Source organism: Enhydra lutris, unplaced genomic scaffold (assembly GCF_002288905.1).
Source record: "Enhydra lutris kenyoni isolate GAN:26980312 unplaced genomic scaffold, ASM228890v2 scaffoldscaffold43, whole genome shotgun sequence".
Classification (NCBI taxonomy): domain Eukaryota; kingdom Metazoa; phylum Chordata; class Mammalia; order Carnivora; family Mustelidae; genus Enhydra; species Enhydra lutris.
In genome coordinates, this window is record NW_019154127.1 from 14909320 (window position 1) to 14919267 (window position 9948).

The following is a 9948-nucleotide window of genomic DNA, read 5'->3' on the forward strand; positions in this document are numbered from 1 at the left end:
GACCTGGGATTTCATGCTGCATGTGAGCAGCACGGGAGAGGGGAGAGGACCCCGGGCCCTCCCAATGCCCTGCCCCGGGGACCGTCCCCGCATGAGGACAGCTGTCTCCAGGACAAACACCGGCGATGCCCAGCTCATGGGTGGCTGGGGCAGAGCATCCGGCTCCCGGGGAGATCCTGGGTGGGAACCGAGAGCAGGCGAGGCCGGGTGGGAGGCAACGCCTGCAGCCCCCTACCCCGTGCTCTGCCGCAGGGTCGCCCCGGGATGAACGGATTGAAGGGGGAGAAGGGGGAGCCAGGACACGCCAGCGTCGGCTTCGGTGTGAGGGTGAGTGTCCCCCAAGGGACGGCGTGTCTGGAACACTGAGGGCCTCGGGGGGTTCCCTGCACCGTGACCCCGCTGGCACCAGGTCCCCACCGCTGACACAAGGTCCCCACACGCATGCACCCACCCACCCACACTGCCAGGCAGAGACCCCACGTGGCTCTCAGAGGGCACGGCTGCTTCCAAACGCGCAACCACCCGTAGTGGCTTCCCTTCGCCCCACACCACGGTGTGACCCTCAGCACCTCTGCTGGCTTCCGAGCGAGGGTTTTCTTTGGTAGTTCAGGCATTTGTAATCATCTCTGCTGCAGATGCAGGACCCACTCACGACCCCATGGCCAGGCGCGCAGCCAGCTGCCTGACGCCCTAGGTGAAGCTGTTCCTGGAAGTCCGGCCCCGAGGCAGGGGCACGGGCGGGGGCACTGGGGTGACCACAGGCAGGCGGGGATGGCGCACCACCTCACCCGTCCCTGGTCTGACGCACATGGTCCAGGACACTGGCCACTTTCCGAAGAAGCCCTTGTCTTGGGCTGCGGGACGGCACCGGGCTCCCTCTACGTGCACGAGTAGCGAAAGTTCCACCCAAGCTCGGCCTCCGGCGCGGGCCTCTGGGGCTGCTCCTTGAGCCTGGAAACACACGGACTCCGCCTTGGGGTGCACACCCCCCGTCCAGTCCTGTTGCCCTCTCCACGTATCCCAAGGGGTGTTCTGAGAGGGGCGGCTCTGTGCCCAGGGACCCCCCACAGCCACGGAGCAGATGGGACGCTTCCTGATTCTGTGCTTTCCACACTCAGTTTTCTGATACCACTGAGCCTTCTAGAAATGCTCCCGCCCACATCTGCCCCTCTGGTCCCCTCCCGGGCCTGGCTGGAACGTGACTGACAGAGCTCTTTTCCCCGCGCAGGGTCCACCCGGTCCCCCCGGGCCTCCGGGGCCCCCAGGGCCTCCTGGGGTTCCCATTTATGACAGCAACGTGAGTTCCCCCACTTACCGAGTTCTCTCCTCTCCCTCCTCCTCACAGGCCCAACCTAGGCCCACCCCCAGGGTGGTGTGGTTCGACCCCGAGGGAGGGGCTGAACTCTGGGGGGCTGACCCCCATGGAGGGGGCTAACAATTTCTGGCAGAGGGGTTGGCTGGTTGGGACCCAGGCCCACCTGCCTGGCAGACCCTCCCTGGGGCATGAGGGCTGGGGAAGGGCGGGGGGGTTCTCTGGATCTGGGAGCCTGAGGCTCCAGCCCTGGGGTCCTGGAGGGACACACACGCTGTTTTATGAGGTTCAGCCACATGAAGTGACCCGCAGGGCCAGATCCCATCACGAGCAGAGCTTCCGACCCCAAAGCCCGGTTTTCTCTCCTTTCTCCTCGCTGCCTGCTGGGGGTGTCCGTGTGGCCTTGCGGAGGGGCGGGGCCTCTGGGTTCAGGGGGCCTGCGTGGGGGCCGGCTCTGCTCGTAGACTCCCTCCCTCACTGGCAGCTTCTCTGCAGGCCTTTACGGAGTCCGGCCGCCCTGGAGCCCCAGGATTGCCAGGTGAGGATGCCCGGGGCCTTGGGGAGGGTGGGCGGTGGCCCCTTGCAGGACGCTGAGTGTCCGGGGACACTTTGTTCCTGGGGCAGCAGGAAATCTGGGCGTCTAATCCAGATCAGTCACAGCCGCCCAGCACGGCCTCTCGGGGCCTCCCAGGCACGTCAGCAGCGGACACAGCACGGCCTGCACTGGCTCCCGGCCCTGCCTGCTGTCAGGGGGCACACGTCCGTAGGAAGGGCAGGGTCCCCGGGGGCAGCCTCGGGGGTTGCTCTTGCCCCGAGGTGTCCCAGATCCGTGTGACGCAGCTGCCCCGGGGTGCGGGGCCCGGTGTGGTGGGCTGGAGGGCTTCGTCACACACGCCATGACGGGTGCGGGCACCTCTGTCCTTCCAGGGCTCCAGGGGCCTTCTGGACCCAAGGGTGACAAAGGAGATGTGGGCCCTCCAGGACCACCAGGTGAGGGTGCTCTGGGCGGCCTTGGGCTCGGGAGGTTCCCCGACACTGCTGCACCTGTGCTGACCCAGCTGCCCGCCTGCTGGAAGAAGCCCCTCCCAGGCTCTCGGGGCCGGACAGGACCTGTGGCGCTGGGTCTGGGTGTGGGGCACCGGGGTGGCCTGGCAGCAGGGCTGAGGGATGGAGCTGGGCCCAGTGTGTTGGGGTCCCGGGATGGTGTGTGGGAGCCCTCATCGGCCGGACTGTTCTGGGGTTGGGGGCGCGGAGAACCCTCTGCCAAGTTCTTCCCCTGCTGAACGAAACACAAAAACAGCAGCGTGAACGTCGGGGAGCCGGCAGACTGGAAGCCAGAGTGCCGGGGTCCCCAGCCCCAGGCAGTGCCGACTACAGGGTGGCCCGCCAGGACCTCCGTGGAGGGGGCTGCCGCCCAGAGTGAGGGCAGGTCGGAGGGGAAACCCCGGGTTTCCTCCAAGGGCTCCTGGAGCTGCGGAGACTGGGGCCTAATGAGGCTGAGCAGGAAAACAAAATGGCCAGAATAGACCAGGAGGCAAGAGGGAGGGACGCGGCGGGCGAGGCAGCCCCGGAGGCCCAGCTGTGCCCAGACCCAGGCCAGAGGGTGCTCCAGCAGGGGGAGGCGAGGGACCCGTGGGAAGCGTCTGTTCCATTCTGGAAGGGAGAGCCGGACCCGAGGACTCTTCGTGGGGCGGGCGAGGGAGTGAGGGGAGGGGAGGTGTGCGCCGAGCCGGGGCGCAGGGCTGGGGGGGCACCGGCAGGAGAGGATGTGAAGGCAACCAAGGGTTTTCCGAGACTGCGGAGAGACTCGAGTCCTTCACACAACCGTCAGGACCGGACTCCTGGTGAGAAGAGAGACGCCAAAGAGGCTCCAGGAGGTGGAAAGGTGCGAAACCACGAGACGCTCCTCGGGGTCAAAAAGCAGCAGCCACGAGGCTGTCCCAGGACCAGCCCTGGCGGGACCGTGGGGCCTTCTGGGAGATGGAGGTGACGCTGGCGGTACACGTCGCTGAGGGAAGAGACGCCGCCGGGAGCAGGTGGCCCTCGGCCACGCCAGACTCAAGTGGGGCCGCACCTTGCCGGCTCAGGGCCGAGCGGAGAACGGAGCAGGAGCGCGTCGCCGAAGCTGACACGCGGGAGGCCCGCCCCGGGGACACCCGCACCCGGGAGAAGGTCGGAGAGGAGGGAGAAGGAACCGAGCCGACGGACTCGTGGAAAGCGGCAGGAGGAGTGGGTGGAACGTGGAAGCATTCGGTGCATCAAACGTGAGGACGGCGGCTACGGCGCTTACAGGACAAACCCGTCAGCCGGATGCGAACAAAACCGCGCGACGCTCGGCCGAGACGCTCAGCAGCGAGGACACACCTGCTGACCGCGGGAGGGCGGGAGGCCCCTGCGGGGAAGGGAGCTGGGGGAGGCAGAGCAGGCCCCTGTGTGCCTCTGTGTGCCCGTGTGTGAGTGTGCACCCGCGTCTACCTGTGTGCGCGTGCGTGCGCCCACATGAGTGCATTGGTGTGCGTGCACTAGCGCACACGTGTGTACAAACGCATTGTGTGTATGTGTGTGAGAAAGAGGTCACACGGGTCTATCTTGAGTCAGGAAATGTTGCCAGAAATCCTAAGAAACTGTTCACGTTGATAAAGGGGGACGCCCACCAGGAAAACAGCAATCCCGGATTTCTGTGCCCAGCAACATGCCCTCGCGAGGTCTAGAGCAGGCCTGGGCGGACAGCAGTCGTCGCGAGGGGTGTGGGGCTCCCGTGCACGGAAGAGCAGCTCGAGCGGGAGGTGGAGCGGCTGGCGGCAGGTCACCGCCCGGCGACCACGGGGTCCTCTGGGGCCCGGTCCGCACCCCACGGGCCCACGCGGGGCATGAGCGAGCAGGAAGTCCACATGGGGCTGCACGTTCCAGACGCACAGGAAGCACACGGGCGCAGACACACTGAAATGGAAGGTGGTGAGGGGCTCCCTGCCCTCGTCTGCGGCCACCGTGGGCCCCGGGGCAGCAGGACCCCAGAGGGGCTCCCACCAGGTGGGCCCCCCCCAGCCCCAGCCCCCAGGGTTCACCCAGCTGCTGTGTTTCAACGGCTCGGGACGTCACAGCCCCACGCAGCGCCCGTGTCTCAGCCCTGGCTCTAGAAGTCAGAGGACGAGAGCAAAGTGACCTTGGGGAAGAGCTGAGACGTGAACGTTCTCGTCACCGACCGGCCGTGGCGCGGACCGTGGTGTGCGCCAGCCACGGAGAAGACCCCAGTGCTGGCGCGCCCCCTGCCGGACGGAGCGCGGAAGGGCCGAGGGCGGGGGGGCGCCTGCAGGGCCGCCCTCCTGGGGGGCGCCCAGGGCTCTGACCCTCTGACCCTGGCCGCCACCGGGGCCCCAGCACGGCAGGAATCAGGGGAGCAGAATCCCTGCTGGGTGTTTTTGGAAAGGAAGGAATAAAACTGCCATTTTTACAGAAAACCCTGTTTGAACATCGACCACCTGAAAGGACGTGCAGATAAAGCCTTAGAGTTCGTCAATTTACCTCCGTCAGGAGACTTTACGAAAATCAACGACCCCGTGTAAACAAAGAGAAATTCTAAAGACGTGTCATTTGGAGAACGGGGTCAGGACAGTGGCTCCCACAGGGGGCTTCTGGGCAGGGGTTCCGGGCACCAGGCCAAGCCGCCAGGAATCCCCCCAGAAACAGAAATTCCAGAAGGCGAGGAAGGAAGACGTAGGTGGGGGCGGGGCGCTGCCAAGGGGCTCACCGAGGCCCCCTCCCCGCTTCTCTCCTGCAGGGCAGTTCCCGTTGGACCTGCTCCCGCTGGAGGCTGAAATGAAGGTGGGTGACACCCGCCCCACCCGCCTCGCGCTCCGCAGGGTTCGGGCAGTGCAGGGAAGTGGGGAGCTGAGGCCCGTCCATCAGACCTGGGCTCCGGGAGCTTCCCCCGCCTCACCTCGCTCACGCCGGCCTCTTGGGGTTACGCCGGTGGTGGCAGCCCGGCCGTCTCAGACCAGCGTTTCCATCCACAGGGGGAGAAGGGGGACCGAGGGGACCCTGGGCCGAAGGGCGAACGGGGTGAGCCCGGGGGTGGTGGATTCTTCAGCTCAAGTGTGCCTGGACCCCCCGGCCCACCAGGCTACCCTGGGATTCCGGTAAGTCTGGGCTCCCCGGGTCTGTGCCAGGGTTCAGGGCCCCAGGGTCCCGGGCCCGAGCTGCGGCAGGTGGCGCTCGGCCATGGACGCCTGCGAGGCCCACAGGCTGTGCCTGCCAGCTCTCCTCTCCAGTTCTCATCCCCACTCTCAGGGTGGGGGGCGGGTGGCCTGGGCACACCTCCAGCCAGCGGGGGGGGGCAGGGGCACAAGGGACCCTCACCCAGACCTTCACGCCTGCTCTCTCGCTGGCACTGATCTTTCCTATGGGACCATCTGCCCTAAAAGACTCCAGGGAGCCCAGACCACAGCTTCCGCCTGGGGGATGGATGGGGAAGGAGGGCTGTCAGCGGGGCTGCCTCTCCGTCTGTGTTCTGAGATCCCATCCCAGCAAAGGACGCGTGGTGTGGGAAGCCAGGTTTCCCAGGCCCTGTGGTATGGGGAAGGAGAAGGCGGGGAGGGAGGCAGGGGTGCTCCGAGCTGCTCCTGCAGGACCACTTGGAAGATGCAGCCTCACTCCTCAGGCTTTCCTTGTCTCCTGTTTTGTTGACCACCCCCCCAACTAGGGTCCCAAGGGAGAGAGCATTCGGGGCCAGCCTGGCCCACCTGGACCTCAGGGACCCCCTGGCATCGGCCATGAGGGGCGTCAGGGACCCCCTGGGCCCCCTGGACCCCCGGGTCCCCCAGGGCCCCCTTCCTTTCCTGGCCCTTACCGGCAAAGTAAGTCTGGCAGGGGATGGGGGCCTGGGCTCCTACCGGTCCAGCCAGGGCCACCATCTCCATAGGTTTCTCTCCTACAGCCATCAGTGTTCCTGGCCCCCCAGGCCCACCTGGGCCCCCTGGGCCCCCTGGAACCATGGGCACGTCCTCCGGGGTAAGAGTCCTCCCAGTGTCTGGTCAGATGCTCCCTGCCCCGGCCTGGCCGGCCACCCTTCCCTTTGACGACTGTGGGTGGGCTTTCAGAGACCCCCAGTGCTGGGCCCAGCTTTGCCCCTATGGCAAAGGCACCGCAGCCTCGAGACGTGGTTTCCGAAGCGGAAGCGGGAGCCTAGGGGCAGCAGGGGACTCGGGGGACCAGCCGGTAAGAAGCCCCCAGAGCTCGTGGGGAACGTGGGGACTCTGCGTCCAGCTCCCCGCGGGGGGGCCTCCCCGGCCCACAGAGCCTTCTCAGGGACCAGCCTCGTGGAGAAAGGGACGCACGCGAGCCTGCAGGATGGCCCCACCCCCATGAGCGCGGACGCTGCCTGCGTGGGATGGGGACCCACCAGGTCGGGCTCCCAGCAGGTGAGGATCTGGGCCACGTACCAGACCATGCTGGACAAGGTGCCTGAGGTGCCGGAGGGCTGGCTCATCTTCGTGGCCGAGAGGGAGGAGCTGTACGTCCGGGTCCGTGGCGGGCTGCGGAAGGTCCTGGTGAGTTCCCCGCACGCAGGAGCGGGCAGAGCGTGTCCCCGGCCCGCCTGCGGTGCGGTAGGGTTCGGGGGAGCACGCGTGAGGGGCGGGCCTGAGCTGCGGACGCCTCACGGGGTGAGTGACAGACGGCACTCTTCTCGATGTTTCTTTACTCTTTTAACGAGTGGACTGTTTTTTGGAGTTTAGGGTTCACGGAGAAGTGACCCTCCCTTTTTGTTTTTTTTTTTTAAGATTTTTTTTTATTTGAGAGAATGAGCATGAGCGGGGGTGGGGCGGGGAAGGGAGAAGCAGGCCCCGTGCTGAGCAGGGAGCCCGGCGTGGGGCTCGATCCCAGGACCCCGGGATCATGACCCCAGCCAAGGCAGACGCTTCCCTGATGGAGCTCCCTGGGCGCCCCCTCTCCCACTTTCAAAAGTAAATGCAGGGAAGGTGGTGTGTGCCTGGCACTGCCGGGGAGGGCGGGGCGCCAGGCATTGGGGGCGGTGGGGTAACCCCTGCATTTTCTTCCAGCTGGAGGCACGGACGCCACTCCCACGTGGGATGGTAAGGAGCCGTCTCCTCTCCACAGCCAACGGCGGCGGCTCCGGGGTGCGAGGTGTGGGAGGGGTGCACAGACCACGAGGCTGCCTCCCTTCGGGCCACGCTCACCACCCTCCGGGGGTGCCGGGCTCAGAGACGGACCCCTGGGGGTCCGAGATATTTGGGTTTCCTGCCGCTGTGGCTCTTCTCCAACGGCCCGGGGCCGAGGCTGCCTTAGGGGGTGTGTGTCCCAGGTTCCGCCGGTCTGTCCGCTCAGAGCCCAGCATCCCGCATCCATTCATTCATTCAGCCTGGTCCTGGGTCCTCCCGTATGCCAGGCACTGTTTCAGACAGGGACACGCAGGCCCGGGCCCTGTGGAGCTCACGGGCAGGGGGACAGGTGGTGGAGACGGCGGGGAACGGGCGATTTACGTGATTCTAGATCATTAGCGCGGGTACCCGGTAATAGGGCACTGGGGTACAGGCCAAGGCAGACTGAGGTGCGTCAGGAGGCCTCCGGTGCTGCTGGGGATTGGATGGGGTGCGGGTCGCCTCTCTGAGGTGGGGTGGAGCAGGGTTGGAGGCAGAGAGCTGGGGTGTCTGTGCAGGGGTGAGGACGGGCTGGAAGGCCAGGGATGTGTGTGGTCCTGACCTTGAGCACAGGCCCAGGTACCACTGCCGGCATCAGGCTTGCCGGACTCCCGCCCTAACTCTCCAGGGCAGCCCAGGGCCAGCGGGTCCACCGTGCAGCTCCCCACGTGCCAGGGTGCAGAGGAAGCGGGTCCCAGACAGGCAGCTGGCACTCAGCCCGTCCAGGCAGGAGCACCAGGCCCTTGCCACCGCCTCTCTGTCTGCAGGACGAGGTGGCCGCCTTGCAGCCCCCTGCGGGCAACCCATACCCCCGGCGGGAGCTCACCCACTCCACGGTGCGGCCCTGGCGGGCAGATGACATCCTGGCCAGCCCCCCGCGTCTGCCGGACCCCCAGCCCTACCCTGGGGCCCCACACCATGGCTCCTACCGGCACTTCCAGCCGGCTCGCCCCACCGGCGGGCCCACCCACAGCCACACCCACCAGGACTACCAGCCGGTGGTGAGCGACCCCGTGTGGATGCCAGCCCTCGGCCCACAGGGACTCCCGGGGCTGCCGGGAGGGTTCTCTAGGCCTGGGACCTGCCCTCTGGCTGTCTCTGGTGGAGGAAAGGACAGAGACTTGCCAGAGCGCTGGGCAGGGGTGGCAGCTGGCGGTGGCCGCTCTGGACCCTGGGAACCCCAGCACGGGGCACGCTCAGCCCCTGGGAAATGGCTGGCGGCTGACCCCGCGGCTCTGCCCCTGCAGCTGCACCTGGTGGCCCTGAACAGTCCCCAGCCGGGTGGCCTGCGTGGCATCCGAGGGGCCGACTTCCAGTGCTTCCAGCAGGCGCGCGCTGCCAGGCTGCCTGGCACCTTCCGCGCCTTCCTGTCCTCGAGGCTGCAGGACCTCTACAGCGTGGTGCGCCGAGCCGACCGCACCGGCGTGCCCATCGTCAACCTCAGGGTGAGTGCGGCTGCCCTGGAGGCCCCCCAGAGCCTCCCACAGGGCCGGACCCCCCTGAGCTGCAGAGCCAGGCCCGCGCGTGCAGCCTCCTCGGAGCTCAGGCTTGGAAATGCTTCTGGGGGGCTCAACGGCCCCCACGCCTCGGCCTCCGTCCACCACTGTGTGTTCCTCAGGGCCAGATGGGGTCCGGGCTGGGGAAGGGGCGGTGCGAGGCGGCCGGCCTCTGGCAGGACATCTCCAGGGAGGGAATAAGGCCCAGTGCGCTTCCCTCCCAGGACGAGGAGCTGTTCCCCAGCTGGGAGGCCTTGTTCTCAGGCTCCGAGGGCCAGCTGAAGCCTGGGGCCCGCATCTTCTCTTTCGACGGCAGAGACGTCCTGCAGCACCCGGCCTGGTAGGCTCCCCGGGCTGCGCCCCCCAGCAGAGGCGGCAGGGGTGTGGTCTGGGAGGTGGACCCCCAGGGACCAAGGACGGCCAGCTCTGTGCCCCCCCACGGGCCCCTCATCCAGCCAACATGAGGCGCCTTTGGGAAGCACCCGCTTTGCCCTGAGTAGCCCGGCCCTGGTCTGGGGCTGACGGCTGCGGCGTCTCGCAGGCCCCAGAAGAGCGTGTGGCACGGCTCGGACCCCAGCGGGCGCCGGCTGACCGACAGCTACTGTGAGACGTGGCGGACAGAGACTGCGGGCGTCATGGGCCAGGCGTCCTCCCTGCTGGCCGGCCGGCTGCTGGAGCAGAAGGCCGTGAGCTGCCACCATGCCTTCATCGTGCTCTGCATCGAGAACAGCTTCATGACCTCCTCCTCCAAGTAGGGGCTCCGCCGGCTCGGACGGACGGGACGGACGGATGGGCCGGACGGGCGGCCTGACGGCCCACTGGGAGGCCAGGAGACAGAAGCACCAGGCAGGAGCACCCCTCCCCCCCCAGGGTGGGGACCCGGCTGGGACACTTTCTTGTATGGCTCACGTGTAATGTAACCCTCAAGAAATAAAAGGAAGCCAAAGAGTGTATTTTTTAAAAAGTTTAAAACGAAGCGTGGTGC

General features: G+C 67.0%; 1 protein-coding gene across 1 annotated transcript in view; it reads left to right on the forward strand.

Annotated features, from left to right (window-relative positions):
* LOC111155716 (collagen type XVIII alpha 1 chain) overlaps positions 1-9914 on the forward strand; it is an 84551-nt gene extending 74637 nt beyond the window's left edge. The window contains 14 exon segments of the mRNA XM_022516045.1: positions 253-327; positions 1229-1297; positions 1808-1850; positions 2240-2302; positions 5091-5134; positions 5326-5448; positions 6012-6165; positions 6231-6319; positions 6727-6858; positions 7369-7401; positions 8235-8468; positions 8715-8912; positions 9188-9303; positions 9505-9914. Coding sequence (XP_022371753.1) covers positions 253-327; positions 1229-1297; positions 1808-1850; positions 2240-2302; positions 5091-5134; positions 5326-5448; positions 6012-6165; positions 6231-6319; positions 6727-6858; positions 7369-7401; positions 8235-8468; positions 8715-8912; positions 9188-9303; positions 9505-9718 — 1587 coding nt within the window. The 3' untranslated portion in view covers positions 9719-9914.
* The last annotated feature ends 34 nt before the right edge of the window (positions 9915-9948 follow it).